Below are 22,881 nucleotides of genomic sequence, written 5' to 3' on the forward strand. Positions count from 1 at the left end.
GCTTTTGAGTCCTTGTCAGTAAACTGTTGTTTAGTACTCACACTCCATGCAGCCACACACATCATCTGTGAGGATCTCTTAAATACTTCTCAGCTGATAGTTTCACAGCTGAGAACTTGTTCTTAGTAGGAAACAAGGAATACTGCTGTGTACCTTATTTGTTGTGCTGCTACTTCTACTGTCTACACCATATCCTCAAAGGGATGGATGGAGTCTATTACATCACACAAAACATGTGACATGGTCACCTCACTGGAATGGGACAGCATTTAAAATATCTTCATATTGGTAGAACCTAAAATACTTCTTTACCTTCTCCAAAAGAGCAGGTGTATTGGCAAATACGAGTGTTAAGTTCTGCATTATAGTTATGAGATGGGCATCATCACACTAGTTTGGTGTTCTGGAGAAAAGATTTTAAAACAAAGTACTGTATTTGAAACAGGAAACACCATTTCCCTGTACACCACGGGTACCACAGGTATTTAAAAAAACACAAGAGAAAAAAACAGGATGAGGAAGCTTCTCTGAAAAGTCTCTAAAGTAGAAAAGTTCCATATACGAAAGACTTTCTCATTTCATTACAGATGGCCAGTTCTTGGAATGGACTAGGCAAAGCAGTCCACAGAACTAGTTAAGATGTGCATCTTTGATGTGTATTATACCATAATAAGGAGCATCCCTGTGTCCTTTCAAATCCTCTGCCCGAATGTTTAAACTACTATTTATTTAATTTACAAGTACATACAGAATACATTTTTCAAGTGATATCCCACTATCCTCTGTCCCTGCATGTGCTGACAGCTTCTCCCCCAAGTTCAGAAGGTTGAGCAAATTTATTTCCTGTTTCTGTTGCAGGTGTTGTAATGCTTGGAAGAACTGAGAAAAGGCATCCTCTTTTTCCTGTGCTTTATTGGTAATTCATGTAACACAGACGAGATGTGCGGTAACTTGGGACAACAACACGAGGTCTTCCACTCATTAAATAAAGTGTGTTCATTCTTGTTGATTCAGAAGGTTGCTTGTGGAGGTCACAAGTTTAGTCTCTGCTTCCTCCTTTATTATTCTATTATTCTCTACTTTTAAGCAAAAATACCCACCTCCTTTAAACATGGTGTTGAGAGAATAACTTCATACAATTTCCTCTATGTGCAAAATAAAAGTTCTGGAAAAACACTGTGAGGGAATGAATGATAACCACCATGTTCATAGGGATTTTGGTGTGTTGCAACAGCCAATTAGTGCAGTTGCGCTGACAACAGTGGAGAGGGGAAGTGACAGCATGGATTTGTTCTTAGCTGCTTTCTTAGCCCTGGTAAATGACTGAGGTTGCACTTTGTCCCGGCAGGGAACGTCTACAGATAATGCTAACACCGCATCGTGCTTTTCATGAGGGGTACCACGTATAGGCCATAACTTCTCCAAGACCATAGCACACTATAGCACACTCTGTGTGACTCTCGCCCTGGGCCAACACATTAGCAGAGGAAAATGTTTATGAATATAGTAAGAGCAGAAACTATTCTATGGGTTCAACTAGGTAAGGCTGCTCTACCTCTGTGCTACTCCTGTCTCACCCTCGGGTGCAACCCTGTTGACTCTGATGGATGAACACCAGGGTCTACATGGATACGACTGCAGGCAGATATGACAGGTACCTATAAATCATCCTTTGCAGTGTGGTAAGGATGACAAAGGTATGACTATTGCTTCTAATGACATAATAAGGGACATTGGTGACTAAGGGACATTAGAAGATCTGAGACACAGAAGATGTTACTTCACATGAATAATTGTTAACCTATGGAGCTGTGGGCACAACAGGCAGGTTCAGTTGATTAAACACTAGCACCAAGGATCACTTTAGACACTGTGGAGAGGCTGCCTCACCTACCTGCTACTCCAGCAGGCTGTGATTTCCACCAAGCCCCAGGTTATATCTGCCAGCCTTGTGCTGATGTCTCAGAAACACCTGGACACCTCAAGTGGCAACAACGTCCTGTGCTTGTGCAACAAATCCCGCTTGAGGACTCAACAAGTGTGAACCCACATCTATGTGTGCACCAGGTGCTTAAGCTTCCTTTATATCAGTGGGGATCCAACCCGTGCAGTCAGTGGGGTCCAGGGAGCTGCTCGGCTGGTCTAGCACAGCTATCTCACAATGAGCTGAACGTTTTGTTCCAGCAATGACACTGACCATATCTCCTCTAACTATAAAGGAAGTTTAGACACTGATCTGACATGGACACACCTTCATATAACTTCTATATTGAACTGTTTTAACCTGATGCTCAATGTTTGTATCAGCCAAAAAAAAAAAAAAAAAAGGCTGGATAAATCCATGGAAGAAAAGCACACCAAGGGCTACTAAACCCAGAGTGCCCTGTTTGGTTCAGAAAGCAGAAATTTTCATCTGCAAGTCAGTCTCATCTGGGAGAATATTTCTGGGAGGTCTATTTGCGTGCCTACCGTGTTTGTACACCTGTGTGGGCATCCAGAAGGGTGGACTCTCATCTGACCAGCAGTGGTCAGTCTTACATCCTCATGGGCATCACAGTCACAAATCAGAGCTATCCTCTTGTGAGCAGTATTTAAAAATTCCTATGCACACTGAGCAATTTAAATCTCACGTGCTTCATATGTTGTATTACATTAGGAATATATACTCACCCATACTGAAATAAAATCTTAAGTTCCCATAACCTGTAGCATCCATGTAAGGAGTGCATATTTTTCTTTCTCCGTCTCTGAGAAATACCACAGCTGAGCCAGATTCCAGTGTCCCACATTCGGTACCAATGACGGCTCCAAATATGTCCCACCTGAAGAGATCAACAAGGGGCAGAGAACATGCAGTGGCACGTTACTGATAAACTCATACAAAAGATGTTCTAGGAGTTCATTTATACATACAAAAAAAGGCATCTGCTTCTACTCTTAGAGAGGCCAACAAAATGGAGTCTTTGAAACATGACTCCTATGACATTACTTACATATTCAATACTAGCTTTTAAACCCAGTTGACTTAAAGCAAAGTTAATGCAAGTATTTTAAATAAATTGCCATAAAAGCATGAATTACTAAAAAAATGAGGCTTTTAATGAATGCTATTACCAAATATTTAGTGTTGTATTGTTCTATCATCTTCATTATTTTTCTGACAATAAAATGTTTAAAATAAATTGCATTCTGTTTTGTTCTGCATAATATAAGGTTTATAGTTCAATGAAGTTTGAAAAGGCACATGCCCACCATACCTGCCATACAGTCATTAAATATGTAGGTAATAGCTGAAAATGCTCTCTTTTCATCTTTTTCAGCATTTAGGGTAACAGTTTTTAACTAACACATGAACAGAGTACGAAAAAAGACTGCTGTGTTTCTAATATGTGATGATACGATCTTTCTCAGTTTTTCTGTACAGCATTTTATCTTATTTTTATTCAGTGATAATTAAAATAGCTGTTGCAGAATTTTTCAATTAAATATTTTTAATTGAAAATATGTTTTCATCATGAAAGCACTGGTTTCTTCAAAACTCAATTACAATATTTTGAAAGATTAGAAACTGTTGAAAACTTGTACGTTACTTTGGTCTGATCCATTATTATTCATGTTGAAGTCTTAATTAATTCATAATACAGTATTTTAAAATTATAAAGATGATAAAACAAAGAAATTATTCAGAATCACTAAATCCTGATAATCCAATCATTTAACTAGCCAGCAAGATTCAGGATGAATGAGAAAAAATTGCAGTTCAGAAACCTTTGTGGGAAGGCAGAGCCTTTTCCTCTCTCCCTCCAGCAGAAATAATCTCGAGCAGCTATATGCCATAAGACAATTTCAAAACCTGTCATTTCAAGAACTCAACAGTCTAGTTATCAGTTTAACCATTCCAACTATTTCAAAATTTATTTTTAGGATCTTCTAAAAAGCTGCCAGTTTCCTTATTGACCTAAGCTGTGACAGACCAGCAGCGTGTCTGTTTGGAAATCCTGCTTTGAAACTGTCAGTCATTTACACAGGAATTAGTGAGTTTAACATCACTGAAAAGCTTTATTATATAAATATTTTAACCAAAGCACAGTTTAACCTAACCCTAAGTCTGTCATGCAGAATTTGTAAAGGTAATGTGCAATATAATCAAAATACAATTTAAAAAATGGGTCTCTTGGGCTGAAGGCAAGTACAGAATTAAACAGTTGTGCCTTCTTTAACTTACATGAGAAAATCTCACAATGCTCCATTGATCTTTCGTATGCTCTATTTAGCTCAATTAAAACACTCTCAGTAGTGACCCACAAAACAACTCAGGGTCATGAATGATGCAGATCATGGATGCTTCCATGGATCCTCTCATTTTAGGCAGCATTAGAAATGAAACCCAGGAAGTTCTACTGCATGATAAAACCTGGCACTTTAATAGAAATATATCAACACACTGTCCATAAGGACAAATGGAGAAGGAACCTGGGTGATGGCATGACAGAGATGCGGACATTACATTTGAATTAATTTATCACTTGCATGACTCTTGAAATTCTTCTTTATAAACCCGGTGATAGAATAATATCACTATTCTAAATAATATCACTAGGACCTAAACTAGAGCAAAAGGACACGGAGGTCCAAAGCATTAATGTGTCTGCTAGAGGCAGAGGCAGCCTGGTGTGAGGATCTGCCCACTTTTAGGATCAGGTCCTAATTTACACAGTTAAACAGCCGAATGACAGTGGGAAGATGCGTGGTACTAACAACCACAACCCCTATCCATGTAGCTTACTGCTTTAGGTGGGACATGCAAAAAATACCAGTCAGCTGCTTATTAAAAACAATGATAAGCTCCTCTGCCCTCACTGTTGAGCTCTTTCACAGGTCTCACCTCTGAGAGCGCTTGGTGCAGAAGAAGCTGGTGGTGAGCCCTACATTGAGCTTCCTTTTGCTCTCTCCCTTATGAGGGATGCTTTTGCCTTTCCTTTGAGAGCTGATGTTACAAAGGGGAGCCTGAGAACTTCCTGCAAGCTCTGTCTCAGGTATAAAGAAAGTGTTTCTGTGACTATTTGAATACAGTAAAGCGGTACTTTAAATATAGTTCAAACAGCATTCAAAAATATTTCTCTAGGAATTAAGGAGGCACATATATTTGCAGTCACATACAATTCCCAAAGCAAAGTCCCACAGAAATGTTGCAGATAGGGACAGTGGTAGTTACAATTTTATATGATGGGGATGTAATCTGTAACATCACCTGAGTTCAGTGTGTTTTCATGGCTGCATGCAATTTAATCTTCCATTCTTAGAGCAACAATTGTAAGGAGGAAGTTTCTAATATAGAATAAAATTTGAAATTTAAAAAAAAAAACAAACACCAAAACCCAAGGGAAAAAGGTTTGAGGCCTTGGGCTGGCTGCTTAGTGCCTCAGAAAACAAAACTGCCACCTGCTAGGGCAGGCTGCCACACCATAAAGGTTTTACATGCAGGAGGGCAGATCAGGATCTGGTTCCTGGGACTGCAAGCAGGATGAGAGAGCAAAATGCATCTTCTGGCTGCACCCTGCCTTGCTCCTAGCTGGGAGTGGTGGCATCTGCGATTTGAGCTACGCACTATGTGACAGCAAAAATGTAATCTTCCTAATTTGGAAGAAATTGTGTATTTGTTAACAAGGGTTGCAACTGGCCCAGCTTAGCTTAACTAAATACCTGGTTCAGTAGAGACAGGACCTGCAGACAGCACAGATGTAACACTGCCATCCTGTTTTTTCAAGATGGAAAAGAGACTAAGAGAACATATCAAACGTATCCCACACAGTCACACAACACACCACACACTCATCTTCTTTCCTTTGTCTAAAACAGCACCTGCTGTGCCATGGGTTAATTATTCAAACTGGGACAGAGTTCACAGTGAATACTTTTCTGTAAGCCTCACATAAACTATGTGTCCACAGGAGACATTAGCATGTACTTCTTATAAAGGTGCTCTTTACCTTCAGCACAGCATAGGCAGCATTTGAATCAGCTGCTAATGATCTGAAGTACTTTGTAGGTTAAAATCAATATTCGGTAGAGACCCATAAATTAGCAGTGTATGTTTCTCATTGCCCTGGGGTTACAGTAACTAGTTAAAGTCTTTTTTTAAAAAAAAAAAAAAAAAAAAAGAATCAAGACCACATTGTTGGCCATTTTCTTTTTGTCAGAATTTATACACTAAGGTATATAAAATAATACTTCTTTACCAGGACACTTTTTTTTTTTTCTTTTAAGCTCACTCATGTTTTGCTAAGAGTAGCAATTTTGCTGTCCTAGATGGCTTCTTTATTTTCCGTGCGTTTGCAGCAGTCCCTGCTGGATCTGGCTTTACAGATACTCTTTGAATCCCAATGTATATATTTAAAGTAAAAACCAGTAAATTATCAGCCAGATCCTCAGCTCTTGCATGGCAGGCATGGCCATGTACTCGGTTCTGGAAGGTGAGAGCAGGCTGCTGCTTCAGCTGTCTTGCCTCCACCTGCTCCACACCTGCAGGCTTCTGCACAGGCAGGAGATCTCTCATGGCAAAGTGTGGCTCACAGCGGCAGTCTAGAGGGGGATGAATTTCTCAAGGAATTGGATTTTGTATGGATATGAGTTTGTTAACAGCACTCAGGTGTGAATGAAAAAACAGATCAACATCATGTGTTTCTTCAGAATGACTGCAAAATTCACAAACATGACTTTTTTCATTAAAAACATAGGTGACAGGATGGTCTGGAGACTGACTGCTCCTTTGGGGCTTTCCGGACTTGTTCCTTCCTAAAATCCACAATCACCTGTTATCTACTGTACTGCTATTTATCCTAGTCACGATCTTCCCTGACTACACAGCAAAGACAAAATGGAATTCTCTGTTTATCCAGTTTCCACACCCCTGGAGTGATGCTGCACATCTGCTTAAGGCCCTGCACAGGTGAGGGGCACTCACCCTTTAGGCTGGCTCTCAAATTCTTCTGCCCACTGCTCCTGGGCATCCTCTGTGGAGAGGTCCACGTCCCGAGTTGTGGCAAAATTGAACTCACTGCCTTCTGTCCCGTGGAAGTAGATGGAGTTCCCATCCGACTGGCAGCTATGCTGTGGACAAAAGGAGCACAGGGGAGGTGACGCTACATCAGGTTTGTAAAGTGTCCTGCTCATGCACTGTCAGAACTCAGAGAGAGCTATATGTTACCTAATGACTTACCGACACCTGAAACAACATAAAATAAAAAATGGACAGTCATATTTTATCTTTCTTGCCCCACTCCCAATGATGATTGCGCCCTAATCTCATACCTTCCTTACAAACACACCACAGATTATTGTAAAACTGTGTTTGCATAGAAAAGTCATGTACCGTCTCTTCAGGTGTTTATTTCTATTTTGAAGTATTGCCTTTATATCTGGCACATACACAACTGTGTGTACAAATAACTTTAGTAGTGCATCAAACATTGCTATGGGTATCTTGTCAGCATAAAAGTTTTGTGCTGTGAAACACATCAGGTCTCCATGCCTGAATTTTTGCCAGAAGAGGTGTTTGTGTGTAAAATTGCTATGCGTTGCCATACAGTAAACTTGGGGCCTGAAGTGCATGAGTGAAAAGGCAAATATTTGCCTTATTTCATTTGAATAGCATAACTAATAGCTCTATAGGAGACTAGGTCTTGTGATACAGCAGTCTCAGAGGTCCCAAGGCTGCCTCCAAACCCAACACATCTGCTTTTCCTATTGCACCTCCTCAACAGCATCGAAAGTGTGCCCTGCCTACCACAGCTCTCCAGGAGTGTCGACCTGGAAGAAGGTGCCTGTGAGGAGCACATGGGGGTTACAGTTCAGATTTACTTCTTTCTCCCATCTTACTTTTGCCTTCTTGTGTGTCTGATAAAATGGTAAAAGTCTTCCAAATCTGTGTGGCAAACAAGATACTGGAAGCTTCTAAAGAAGATCTACCTGGCCTTAATGCAAACTGAGAACTTGGCATTCTATCAAATTGCTCACACTACAGCAATACTGATAAAAATAATAATTAGCTAAAACACTTTAAAAAAAAATCTTTGTTGTATTAAAAATGAAAGCTGACATAATAAATAATTAATTAGAATAATTCTGCATTCTTAACAGAGTTCAACATCTGAAAAAGAGATAAAATAATGCCAAATTGCATTGACCTTTTCAGTACCGCCTGTGCAGTACCCTCCTGTCTCTGGACCTCTTCATAACGTGCCGAGGGAAAGTATGACAATGACCTCTTCTGTTTTTAAAAAGGTCATGGCAGTGCCCCATAAGTGAATAATTATATTTTTAACAAAGACAACGATGTGGCAAGAAATTATAACTGCCCAGTACACCTGCATGGGATTCTATAAGCAAAGTACAAAGTAATACATTTTGTCACATTCCTTCATTTACTAATGCAAAAAAGAGACATAACTGAAATTCTTTTGTTGATGATTTTCAAGTATGATTGACAATAACATAGCAATTAATTTATATTTAGGAATATAATTTATGACTATGTTTCTAAAGGTGTCTACACATTGTTAGAAAAAAATCAAGACCTGAAGTCGGATTTTTATATAGACGCTTTCTGGTCTATAGTTGAATGACAACAGCTCTATGTTTATTAAACACTGACTAAATATCACTTAAAGAAATAAACACACTATAAGAATGTACAGACTGTTTCAACTGCTAAAATAAACACATTGAATGTTTTTCTTCCAAAGAAAGGTCAAAGCAATAGATTCTCAAATGTTGATAAAACTTATTGCAGAAATTCAATAGATTTTGTCATAAATCTCCCTAATCTGTTTAATGCATCATATACACAGCGCACCATATATGCAGCTGCTGCCACTGAGAAGGCAGAATAATTTACACATAAAATATTTTATAACTAGCAGAATTTCATGAAACAGTTTTATATTTTACTTCTCCTTGAAAAACACTGCTTGTACCATACAGTTATTTGTAACTGACTGAGAAATGGCTTTTGTTCACTGATTTTATCCTTCATGTTCACAGGTATTGCTAACATCAGGATTTTAAGAATAATTTGTTTTTCTGCTTCTTGCTTTTCTGAATTCTCTTAATTTGCTGAACAGAAATGAAGTATCCTTTATCTGTCAATCAATCTGCCACAAAACTCCTATTATCTGCAGGCAGTCAAGTAAATACACTAAAAATAAATATTCAGGCTAAAACTTAATTCAAATCCATGTAACCCTTCATCTCTTAGGAAACAAACAGACACATAGATCCTACTGAGCTAGTTATTACAATTGCACACAAGCTTTGGAAAATCCTTTCTAAGCCTTACTTATTTCTCAGGTGCTAAGTTACATATAAGTATATACTTGATAGTGGAGTATGTAATTAGTAATCTCTTGCCAGATGAAAGCAACCTATTAAAATAAACACAAACCAGATGCAAACCTATTATCACTTAACATTTCTGTGCTCTTCCGCTGTTTAACAGAATATTTACACCTGATGGAGTTTCCATTTAGGTTGTCAAGTTAAATAAATGGGCAGTTTGGCAAAGGGGTGAATAAGTAATTATTGATACAGTAGTATATGACCAACCCTTTATGAAAGCTCAAAAGCATCGTTTATTTCACTAGTTCTATAAAACTATCTTTATGCTTTTATACACAGCTACATATTATCTGTGAATATGTATTTTATGCATATTTTATATGTTAATGAACCACACAACGTATGGCTTAAATCACTCTCTGCTCACGTTATCTTTGAATCTCACATGAAACAGCTACGCAGAAGAGAAGTTCAAACTGGGGTTTAACTCCTGTTATTCTACATACCTACAAAACCAGCCACAGAAGCTGATTACATTTAAAGACAGTAAGAAAGATGTTCAAACCAGAGGTATAGCTTTTAAAGAAGTTCTGAGGGAGGGCCATCATTTTCTGGTACATTTTTTGCCCCAGTGGCACCTTTGGGACCCCAGACACATGCCTGTAGGAGAAGCAGAGGAGGATGAGCCCCATCTGCATGAGCCATGCCGCCCCACAAGGGCCAGGGTTCCTCTGCTCATGCTCTTGCCTTCTCCCACCTGCCACATTTCCCTCACTTGTATAAGCATCACTCCCAGTTTACACTTAGCTTCCACGTTTTTCTTCTGATTTTCCAGGCAGTCACTATCTGTTGCTACTTGTACTACTTTTTTTTTTTTCACTCGATGGGCTGCTAAGGGGTGAATAACGTCAAAGGGCCCTCAGCCAAATTTTTCAGGAGCAAAAGAAGCTCCACAGGAGATGGTCCCTCACCGGCATTGCTCCCAACTTCCCTGTCAGTCTTGTTCAACATCCAGGAGGCTGCTGACTGTGTTGGATTATTTTGCAGGTTTCTAATAGGGCTTGAACAGATTAGAGACTGAATTGAAACCATCAGACTCTTTTTCTCTTGGTTTCAACCCAGAATTTGAATCCAAGCCTTTAGAAATGAAGAACTGAAGTACAATTTACATACTGTCGCCTCTTTCCCAAATTAAAGGCTTTACACTTGCAGTGGTAGTCTATATACTTCCAGTATTTAAGGATTGAATTTTACAGTGGGGTTTTTTTGTGTCATTCTGAAGTGATAAAAAATGTGGAATGAACATATACTGTGTTTTGAATTTAACTGGAATAAGTTCTCTCTAAACTGGAGATACTGCAGACATATCTATATAGATGTAGAGTTTTCTTTTACAAAGTCCAGATTGAATTTGTTCTCTGTTTTATTTTTCTTTATAATGAAATGATTTCTATGATAAGAACAAATTAGCTTGCTGTGCAAATTTTGTAACTAAAAAGGCCAGTGGCAGCAACTTGTAGGTTATTTCTCCTTGTTACCATGGAAGCATCAGCTGTAGGTCCAGAACTAAAGCACAGTCTAATTTTATTTAAAGGGGATTAAAAGCATGTGGAACATTTACTGTGTCCTTACTCAAATTACAACACTGAAAAGTTAACTAATTTGAGAGGAAAAATTAATTTAGAGAATAAATCCTTTGACAAATCTGATAACCTTCATTAAACAAAGCTTTCTCCCCAGTCACCTACATAATAAAACATAAGACACTTGCAGGCACTTGAATGGAGCCACTTCACCACAGTAGCTGTTTCCCATTGTTTGCAACTGGAGTGGGACTATCAGCCTGCCATAAGTAAACTGTTGTACTCCTAAATAAACAACCCTTGCCTGTTGCCAAACGGAAAGAAGCCAAGTTCTGTTCAGGAACTGTGGTCATCCCAAGGGGGAAAAAACCCCCAGTTTAATTTAATCTGGCACTACTAATACTATTATTCACTAGCTGCAATTGTTAAGCTATTGCTTTACATGAATAGGGCAAAATGAAATTTGGCTGGACGCATTCCCATATCTCAGCATGCTTGGATTTGCTTTCAATCTAATCTTCACGCTGAGTTTTCTGTTTCTAAAGTTTGTCTACTGGATAGTTATGGTATCGCTGCTTTTATCCTACTTTCAAGGCCCTGCATGGCTCATCCTTACCTGCCTCCACCATCTCCCACATGCAATCACCTCATGGCTCACTTTTCCTTGACTGCCAATGCTTGCCACCATGTCTGCTGGCGAGACGACCAAACTTACATGACCTTGTCCATTCTTCCCACCATGCTTGGCAAATTCCCCACAAGATGATGTCCTTCAGACATTTCCTTAGTGCTTCCCTCAACAACAAACCTTGTCATCAATTACACTGAAGAAGGCACCGTTCAGCAGGACGAGCACTCTCTCGTCTTGCAATACTTCTTTTTACTCCCAGGTTTCCCCAGCTCCAGCTTATCTCCTGTTTTATAAACAGAGGGCAATTTCCTGGGACACAGGCTATTTTTTTGATCTGTGCCGGAGGAGGCAGCAGTGGCAGATTCCTTGCTCAGGGCTCTTTGATGCTACAGTGGTACCACTACTAAAAAAAATAAATCTTCATGCCAAATTTGCTGTTATTTATGAATATTTCTAGTGTATAAGTACCATTGTTAGCCAAGTTAGCTATGAGAGCCAGCGAGTCTTATTAATTTAGGTGAGATTTCTGTTGTACATGAGGGCATTAGCTAATAATTTGAAGATTCAGACTATGTGAGAGGGTACTGCATGGTTTCAAAATCAAACTTTTGTCAAGAGTCTGTCACTCTCTTTATCCTACTCCATACTCCTTACATTTTACATCTACCTACAGCTTTCACCTTTTTTTGGTAGATGCTTTTAGGAAAGCCTTTTGATCGTCTGAGATGTAGAAGGGTTTCTGTTAGGACTGCTCAAAACCATTGGTCAACAAAGGCAGGGAAATCAGATTTGGCAAAGAAGGTACTTTACTGATTTATGTTTTCATAAATGCTGACCAGCTTTCCACAATGTCTAAATGACTTAAGGGCCCCAAGTAAGGTCTTGGAACCTACATCATGTAGCATGCATGAACAATCTCCCTATTTTTAAAGACTTGTATGAGAGCACCATGCAAGGAGACATCTGCTACCCTCAGTGTGACCTCTTGGCTGGGAGGGACCTCTGGAGGTCTCCCGTTCATCCTGCCATATGAAGTAGCACAAGCATCAATGAGATCTGCCTATGCCATAGTTGCAATTAAGGACACAGCCCGAAAGATTTTTAGAAGCTCAAAAGATAAGGATTGGGAATGTAAACAGAAACACTGAAGTCCATCCAAACCAGCTTCTGTCCCAGTTGTTCAAGTCAAACTTGTGAATCAATAAATACCTCTTGGCTTTACAGTATGGGATTTCTTTACTTGGAGAGCAGAAGAGAGGGCAACTAAATGATACAACTGTGCTGTTTGGAGAACCATCAACAGGAAACACTAGTGTGAAATTCCTCAGTGTAACAGATTTTTGGCTGAGGTGCTGCATATCATCTTCCCGAGGTTCTCCCCCACACTCCCACGAAAATGTTGTTCATCTCTGTGCCTTTAAAGTATCCACAGTCATCTTTACCATCGTTTAGCTAGGTTTTTATCAGAGACAAACACTGATGCTCCTCTTCACATTATCTCTCCAGGGCCTAATGGCCCCGATGATTCTTTCAGGCAGCTGTGGCCTCACAATTTATTTTTTGGCGACATTTCTTGCATTGGAATGAATGTGTTGGGCATTTGGGCAGTGCCAGCTTGCAAAGGGCTGATGGCAGATGGAAAGAAATCTGCCCAGTATGCCTTCACCTCTACATGAGCAGAGGGCCATCAATTTCCCCCATTAAGAAGTTGTCATGCAGCCCACCCAGCTGGAGGAGCATCTCTGATAGCCAGGCTGGCTGGCGTATGCTATTCAAATACAAAATGCACTTTAAAAGGAAACAAAAATATCGTTTGTCGGCAAATTGAAAATGCATGGCTTTGACCGCAGCCAATTTTTTAATGACTGTAATATTTTAAGTGATTATTTTTGCCACTTCAGATTGCTCCTTAGAGAGGAGAGGTTTTTTTAATTAAAATCTAGGCAATGCAAACAGATGAGATATGGGAAGCAGAGGAACAAGAAAAAAAGATGAAGAAAATTAATTAAAGCAGCATTGTCAATGGAGCCATAAATTAGATATCATGTCTTTCTGGGAACGAGTCACACAGGTTTTAAAGATTTTAAGATTGTGACATGATAGCAGGTACAGGGATAGATTCAGTCTTGACAAAATCATACTCCATATGCAATGTCTTAGCCAGGAAAGATACAACAACAGGATTTAGGGAAGATTCTAAATTCTGTGGATTTGGTTGTTGACACTTCTGGCCTGAAGTCCCTTCTTTAACCAAATGAAAAAATACAATGTGATTAGAATACTTTCCCATGAATAACCAGGGCTTTAATCTTTCCCACATGCTACATTTTTACATCATTTAATACAAGTTACAGAATGAAAACCTTGGCTGCACAGGCAGGCCAGGTGCACGGAGGGCTACAGTGCACCTTCCCTTTCCAAAACAACGGGATGAAACTTGTTCTATGACACAGTAACATACTGTTTATAAAGTGTGTTTTCACTCATCATTTCCGACTACAGACTGTTATTCAAAGGCTAGTGTTCTAAACACTTTGCTTGTTTATGAGTGATTCAGATTTGTATGGTTCTTAATCTTCTAGGACATCTCATGATATTTGTACAACACTGGTCATTCTGACAATGACCAATTTCCTTAATGAGTCATTTAACTGGCACGAACTGAACTATTCCTCTATGTTATTGGGAACTATTGATGTTTCTAGTACTCTGCAGTAAGCATGATGAAACCTCATCTGTTCTTCTGAAAGTAATGATATGTATTTACACCACTGTGAAATTAAAAGTGAGAAAGAGTCCACCGAAGTAATTTCTACTCTTTGGCATCTAATGGGTCAATTCATGTTGTTTTCATTAATGTGCATCTCACAGTGACCTGCAAAGACCAAATTCTTTCCTTCTAGGAGGCAGGAAAGACCCCTGGTGTTTTGATGCCAGCTCAGAGCTAATGCTGGCTCCCTGCCACCCCCACCCCCACTTCCAAGCCATGGGGAACTGGCATGGAGAAAGGTGCAGGTTCAGCATTGCTGTCCAACAGCGATTCTCCGCTGCCCGAACAACTCACAACACCACAGTCAACAACCTATCAGTTCCAATGAACCCCTAGGCATTGTATTTAAGTGTTATTATTTTAATTAAAAGTGTGATTATTAACAGCACCCCCACCCCCCAAGAACAATTCCACACACGGGCTAGATCCAGCCCTATGGATATACAGATGCCTCCTCATGGGCACAGCTCAGAGTGCCCACACTCACAAAAGGGAGCCGGTCGACAGGTTTTTGTGCACCCTGCTCTGCTTTCTCCACCTCTCCTCCCCTCTCACACTCCCTTTTCCACCCACAGAGAAGCAGGAATGGCTCTCAGATGAGGTACAGCAGGAGGCCTGCTCACCTCTTCCCAGGAAGATGTGGTGGATAAGGGCTCCTGTGAGGCAAAGCAGCTGGCTAGGAGGTTGGGTTTGGCCCACAGACCAAATACTGCCTTGCTAAATCTTATTCAAAAAATAAAAGAGTCTTGTCAAAAGCATCTCTGTGTAATTTTGTCCAACATAAAGTCATAGCAATTTTCTGCCATTTTCACACTGGTAAATAGAGCACTACCTTTCCTCCTGGAAACAAATATATTTGACCTGATTCAGACAACAGGTACCTCAACCCCTTTTTGAACAAGAATTTAAAACAAAAACAAAAAAAATGGAAAAAACCACACAATTTGTTCATCTCAGCACAAACAATTAAACCCAACAAAGATATATATGGAATATCAGGCTGTTTGTTTTGAAAGAAGACTACCCAGTGCCATTCCTATTAATTAACAGAGTATTCAGAGATTTGGAAATCTGCTCTGGAACTGGGGGTGGCAGAATAGCTTAATCAGCCTTTCTTTTTGCCAAACTCCTAGGCCTGCGTGCATGTCTCCTCTGCTCAGTGACACACAACAACACAGGTTCAGGAAGGACTCGCAGATCTAGGATGTGCGTAGCCCTGCTCCCTCAGTGTGTGGTGAAAGGTCACCCAGTTTTACAGACACATTTTCAGCATATTTTTCTGAGTGTGAATGTTCAGATCTCCCACTGTCCTCTTATGTAGCTTTCTGCTAAGCTGGCATGCATTTCTGGGAAATTAAAATGAGCTGAGTGCTGATGACCTGTTACTTAAGGGGCTTACTGCACCAGGATATTGGGGCTGGGACACTGTCAGGATTTATTGGTCATGTCCATGGTAGTGAATAACATGCATCAGGTACTGTTCCCTGGTCCTAAACCCAGCTTGCTCAGTGAGGATGGCACAGACCTTCCCCCCTTGCCCTATTCCATGCGGTGCCAGGCTGCATGCTTGTGATCAGCATCACACACAACCCCAGGTGTAGTCGCCAAGCCCTGCAGACCAAACACACTAAAGCTGACCAGGTGGGCTGCAACCTTCAGCCACCAAGGGAAGAGTGGCTGCAACTACTGTGAGACAGCAGTTCTGTAACTTGGTTCTTCTCAGAGGTGAGACATGTCACTGGGTTAACACATCATGACCAAATACATCACCGCTCTAGTGTCTCTAACGATCTATACTGCTTTTTCCCAGATGTAGAAAAATTCCAGAGACAGGTGGTTTGACCTCAATGATATTTTTACATAATCAAAATACTGCAGAGACATGAACTATAAGACTGCTGAGGTCATCTCCCTTCTCAATCTCAGTTTTAAGCTTGCACATCCAATCTTGGACAGGGGCAATCAGAGAAAACTAAAAATCTGGCACATGTTGTACCTCAAGCCACCATAATTCCTGGTCAAATCTACAAGATACATGAAGTGTCCCCTGAAAGATGAAATCACTTTTGTGTTCTATAGGAGCAGAGATCCCAGAAGCATTACTTTTCCCCCAATTAGTATGAAGTCTTGAGGTTCAGAGACCTTTAATAGCTCTCAGAGCACAACACTGCTTCATGCTTTTCAGCAGCCTCAACCACCAGTGCAATACCCTAACCATGTCCAGTTAGTTACTGGGCCGTGCCCATGCTCAGAGCTGTCACTGGAAATGCTGAAATGCAGTCAGGAATTTATCCTGTTCAACACCCTTCCACACAGTCCAACACAGATAAATATGTTCCAGTGGATCCAATTAATCTCCTAAGGGTTGCTTGGCCTTGCTAACAGCGTCTTTCTTGCCTTTTGCTGTCGTCTTTGGAACCGAAATACACAAATTCAGTGGCTTATCTCTCAGCTTGCTTCCTATCTCAGCAGCCAGTTCCAGCTGCGTCTGCAACCAGCCATGTGCTCTCAAATGAGCAGCAACCGCTCCTGAACGCAATGAAATTCCTGGTCCAAGCTCAAGCAAACTGGGAGAGGAGGAGAAACCGCTTCCCAAGCTGGGCACAGGCAAGTTTGCACAAGTGCTTATTGAGAATACACTGTCCAAATCCACCAAACTGGAATGAATGCATCCGTGCGTAATTACCATTAAGGCTTGCACTGTCCACTCCAGTGACTGAATCCATCACAGCATCGAACCCAGGACGCAGCAGTAGTTTTCATGGTAGGATTTTTCTTAATTTCAGCTGCCTTTTTAAATTACTAATCTAAGTAGCTATTAATCTGAGCAGCTTTACTAGCAAAACTCCCGGATTTGTAATGTTTGCTATTTATTTTAGTAGATCTCACGTACTACCAAAGTAAACTTTCTACAGAAAAGAATATACTTTCTTTGCAACTTGATAATCATCCAACAAGAGCACGTACCAGGTATAACAAGCAATTCTAAACCCCACCTCCTGAGCAACTACTGGAAAAGAACTTGCCAAACCACATCTATGTGAATGACAGCAACATTCATTCTGAATTACCAGCAAACCATATCTTAATGCCTATCTTTACTAACAGAGTAACCTCCTAGGACAACAAATTGTTTTTAATGAAAATTATCTTAAAAGGTTTGGGGTGGCTGAAAGGATGGGTGGGGTGGGCTGTTTTAACATGCTAGGATTAAGCCAGGAACCATCCTATGGCCTTGACAGCAAATAACACAGCAGAGTTTGCATCCACCTAGGCAAACTCTCTCCTCCTGGAAGAGTGGCGTCATCCTTGCTGCCTACTGGAAACACTCCGTGGCCCATCCATGAGGGTACATCCCTTGAAGATAATGTCTAGGAGATTGCACGAGCCAAAGCCAATCAGGGGGGTGTCATAACAACTAAGGTAAGACCACAGGCTCATGTTCACACCCTGGTTTGCTTCACTCACTACTCATTCACAGAGCCTCCAAGGAGAAGGTTCCACCATCTGAGCAATGCCTGCTGGGGCAGTCCAGAAGTAAACACTTAGACAAAAAGTAAACACTTAGAGAAAGACTGTCTCTACTCTTTTTTTCTACCAGAAATAAGTATGTATTTTTCCTCTTCTTTCTGTTCTGCCTACCAGCTGGATGAGCTATCTCAGACTGGCACCAAACTTCCATCTGAGAAATATGCAATATCAACCATTTTAAGGGGTGAAAGGTGGTGAGCAACAAAGGATGAATACAGAAAATAACCCCAGTAAGTGGAAGAAATTTCAAAAGATCATTCTTCTTGTTTGTTTTTACTTTTCTTAATGTTTCATTCCCTCAGTCCAACTTATCTTTATGGCACAATTTAGGAAAAGAGTTGACCTACGATTTTGTAAATACTAATCAAAACTGAGTTCGACATCAAGTAACATCCAGAAATGTGACTGTTTGTTGGCATGGTCAAGGAAATTCATAAGGAAATGCATTGAAGGAAGCCAGTGAAGAAGTTAACATAAACTTTGAGAAAGATTTTTAAGGCCAGTTGATCTAAAATACTAATTGGCAGAGGACAGGAGGATATGATTTGAAACTTGTATGGCACAAACAGGCTTGGATGGCAGAGATAAGGTCTCATCAGCTTGAAATGGAGTTTCGCATAGTGATAAGACTGTGAGTATGGGAACTTCTTTAAAAGCACACAGGTAAGAGTTACAAAAGATAGCACAGTATAACAATGACATTTGCTGATCCTTTAGTAAAAATATAAGTAAAAATTTAGAATAAAATTTAGAATGGATATGCAGGCTTTCTGAACATCAGGACTATTTAGCAAGTTTTAAGATGTCTGGGAAGCAAAAGGACTTGTAGGAAAAAGAGAACTAGAATTAGCTATCCCTGTAGCAATGTCAGGGTTTCTCCAACACTATTCTGTAGGCTGGTGCCTTTGGCTATGGTAGAGAAATCTCCTAAAAGCTTCCCCCAGTCTCTCTGAACCCTTTCAGCCTGAGAGCATTAACAATACTGGCAATAACAATATTGGGAATCCTGTGAATATGTACCAGTCGTTGCTGCCATCGTTCTGCCATTATGCTGGACAAGTTACCTGTCTGCTGTGAAATGCTGCTTGAAACAGAGGTGACTGGTGTAGTTCCATTTAAAATGTGATGGAATGTCATTAGCACATTGTACAAAGACTCTTACCTTTCTATTTATACAGAATAGTGTGTGATGAACCGAGATTAGAGCTATGTTAAATGTTTTAAAGAAAATATTAAAAGTTTTTGTAAAGTTTTATATAACATTCCAAACCTGAAAAGCAGAAAAATTGTCAAAAAAAAATATGTGCTTGGTGTTATAATGCTACAACGGAGTCTATGCTGAATCTGATGTAAATCTTGACCCAATTTATAGTTTTAACATGACATGTTCACATTGCAAAATCTGTTCAAATTATGTTTGGCAAGATTGTTCCTGAAAATCTGAGGAAAACTGGAGCAAAAACCTTAAAAATGAAATTTGACTACAGGAGTGCTCTGGTTGCAATCTAGATACACTAAAAATGTTTGAAATAACTACAGAGTCCCATGAAGAATAAAAGCCCTGCATCACACACACACAGCCTTAATCCAGTGTGGCTGTACCACAGTCTTACACATTGCCTTAACCTGGTGTAAGTGGCTACACATAGTCAAATGTGTAGCTGGGAACAGACACTTGCACATTTCGTTTGTCCCTAAAACAGAAGATGACCTTGGAGGAATGGAAGGTTGGTGAATCCTCACTTATGTCTCATGTAAGTTTTGATCTTGAACAGGATTTCTGTCTAGAAGCACTAAGTGATCTCTGAGTTTAGGTCCCTCGTCTTTCATGTAACCATAGTTGTGTACTGACACAAACTGGCTGAGTTTAACTAAACAAAACCCCAAGAAATCAACAACAACAGAGGTTTACTTGCTAAAGTTTAAATGTTGTTTATACATGTTTCAGAAGGAGCAAGCAGTGTTTAGGCTTGGCTGGCTGAGAAGTAACTGTGCCTATGGCACCTTAATCCTTGCGTTGCTTTCACACCTTCACATGCCTGGGCTGGATTTTAAAATCTAGAGATAAGACTGATAAGAAAACAAAAGCAAACTGATCACAGAAAATTACTTCATTAAGTATACAGGATATTGTTTGATTCTAAAATCTCAATTTAAAATGTTATCATTGTAGTTTAAATGGTCTTACTGAAGTAAAAAAAAAAAGTTAATATGCAGGTACTGTCAGTAGCTTAGTGGAAGTATTTATTTCTAAAAAGATTAATCTGAGGCCATTCATATCAGGTTCTGTGGGAAAAGGATGAGGCCATAGCCAACCTCTACTGCCCTCAGCATTCGACATCTGTTTCCTATGCACCTGCCAAAACCACTACCAGCATCATAAATCAACCCCGACATCAAAACTGCCTTTTTTTGTGAATGAAAAATAAGATGAAAACAGAAAGTCATCTGCTCTTCAACTTTTGGCTGCTTGGAAACATAGAAAGCAAGAATCCAACTGATTTCCAGGCGTTGAACAATGCTGCATTTGAAGGAACTGTGCACAGAAATCTCGTAGGGGTCCTTAGAGTTTTTCACAAGGTTGTACAGTTTGATCTCATGTATCAAAACAAGATCTTACTGAAAAAGAGACTTTTAAGAAACAGCCACTACTTGAATGCATGCTGCAACAGAGATGTGGTATTTACAGTCAGAAAAAGTAGGAAACCATATTTTTTGTGATGGTTTGTGATGAAGCGTAGTGGTAGTCAAACACCACCAAAATAAATAAGCATGTAGATTTCAAAATACCCAGCGGAGAGACTTGAATTTGTTTCAAAAATATTGCACTGTTTTGCTAAAAGGAAGCTGTTTCCCAATTTCTGTTACATGATCTTTGACATGACAGTATAAACTTCATTTGGCTTTGGTCACGGCAGAGAAGTTGTATTGTTCTATAAAGCCCAGATGGGACACAGAAAAGGTAAAAACAAAGTAAAAAAAGAGACCAATTCTAGAAGCAGATGGAGTGGCCTAAATGCCTTTGTGTGTTCACAGTTTGGTTAGATGCTACTGTCTTCTTCTACATACAAGAGTAATAAAAACATTAAGCCATAGGAAATCAGACTAACCTTAACTGTGGCCCCAGGAAAGAAAAGCCAGTTGCCAGTATCCACAGGATCAAGATTATCTTCTAACACAACTTTTCTGTGAGCAGCATTAATGATCAGGATGTTGTCCAATGCCCAACAGGCTTCATACACATCACCAGCATGAACATAATCCTGTTTCCACTGAAAATGGATGTTCTCCCCCTTAGCATCTTCAGGAAGGTACAAGATGTGGATGATTGTGCTGACATTGGAAGGGGCACTGAAAAACAATGATATGGAATTAGAGCAAGTTTAACCCATAGCCAGCAACACTTTTTCCCCATTTGACGCATTTACTAGGTGTGACGCAGTTGTGCTGATGTCCCTTGTATACTGATAAATCTTCTATGGGGAAGAAAATACCTGTCCCAAGGCAGAGTTCCATCGTGCCAGGCGGTGCACGTACAGCCTGAACAGCCAGCCTTGCTTTGAAGAAAGTGCAAGCTAAGGCACTAAATAACAGATTGGTGCAGATGTTTGGAGAGCAGGAGGAAAGAGTGGGGCAAACTCGATGCTGGTCCCAGTTCCTAGGTGACTGGGCATTATCAGGGATTTTGCAGAAATTTAAGGAAGCACTTTGCAAAACCAGGTGTCCCAAAATGGGATTTTTGCATGAGCTTTCACCAAACAAAACTCCTAACTTCTGGTCCCTCAGTCCCTCATAGATTTGGATGGAGCAGAGTGCCTGGAGGGAAAACCTGGGAATTTTCTCTGACAAGTGTGTCTTTCCAATCCCACACCCCTGCTGTCAGGATAATTCGGTGGACGGGGAGGGCCAGGTTGCCTTTCCTTCCGTGTTCTGCTTGAAGAGCAATACAGAGGAAACAACCCCTTTGTCCTCTCTCTTGCTGCTGAAAATGGGAAATGTGGGGAGGAGAGGCAGACCTGGAGTATTAATATAAGGCAAGGGTCAGGACCTTGAGCTCTGTTTTGCAGAGCTGTCCTCTGAGCTGTGAAAGGACTGAGGTTCACCACAAGTGAATGTCTTCACATTGCTAATGGCAATGAAAGGATTGAAGTTGGTGTGCAAGGAAGGGATGCTGAGAATTATCATTTTTGTTTTATTAATTACCCAGCAAGGAATTAGCTACAGACAGACCTCAGGCTGCAGGGAGTTACAAAACTGGGGTTTGCAAGATGTCAGTTACTCAGCCTTGCCTCTGCCTGGGTAGCGATGCTTTGGTGGGTGAACATTTTGTCAGAGACAATCCAGAGCGTTCAGTGAAAAAAGGCACCGATAGCTTGCTTATGTAGCAGAGAATAGATGAACTTCTCTTCGTAAAGCAAAACATTAGAGTGTAGTGAAATATCGAAAAGCAATCGTATTTGTCCCGTATTCACACCCAGAATCTGCCCCCAGAAATCACCCTGCACTTGCTAATTGTTATGTCTGTCACCCTCCACCGCAACACTGCTCTGAGACACTGTCCTCACTTCTCCCTGAGCCCACGCAGTGCCCGCCTTCCTGAGACATCATTCCCTTCTCTCCCGGGAGTCCACAGCCAAAATCCCACCAACACAACACAACACAACACAACACAAGCAAAACACAACACAACACAACACAACACCTTCCCTTCACAGCTGCCCTACTGCCCCACTTCTCCCCAGTTCTCCTACTGTTCCCTACAGCTTGGAACTACACGTAGTACAGTGAAAGCCACTGAAGCACATTCAAATAAATGCTGCCATTCATACGGACCACAGGAGAAACGAGCATCCTTTCATAATTCATCTTCTCCACTTTGCACGACATTGCTCTATTGACCTATTTTCTACTGCTAGATCCAGCAGTCAAAGTTAAAGCAACAGAGATCAAGCTGCATACCCATTAATTTTTAAAAAATTGGGTTTCAAGGGCTTGTGTTTGCACTATCAGAACTTTTGAGTTTCCTGGCT

At 40.4% G+C, this 22,881-nt stretch overlaps 1 protein-coding gene across 1 annotated transcript in view; it reads right to left on the reverse strand.

The window, feature by feature from the left end:
- Positions 1 to 22,881, reverse strand: part of RELN (reelin) — a 297,990-nt gene that overhangs the window by 110,986 nt on the left and 164,123 nt on the right. Inside the window, 3 exon segments of the mRNA XM_055711198.1 lie at positions 2,671 to 2,822; positions 6,965 to 7,110; positions 20,962 to 21,202. Coding sequence (XP_055567173.1) covers positions 2,671 to 2,822; positions 6,965 to 7,110; positions 20,962 to 21,202 — 539 coding nt within the window.

This window comes from Falco cherrug, chromosome 5 (assembly GCF_023634085.1).
Source record: "Falco cherrug isolate bFalChe1 chromosome 5, bFalChe1.pri, whole genome shotgun sequence".
Taxonomy (NCBI): Eukaryota; Metazoa; Chordata; class Aves; order Falconiformes; family Falconidae; genus Falco; species Falco cherrug.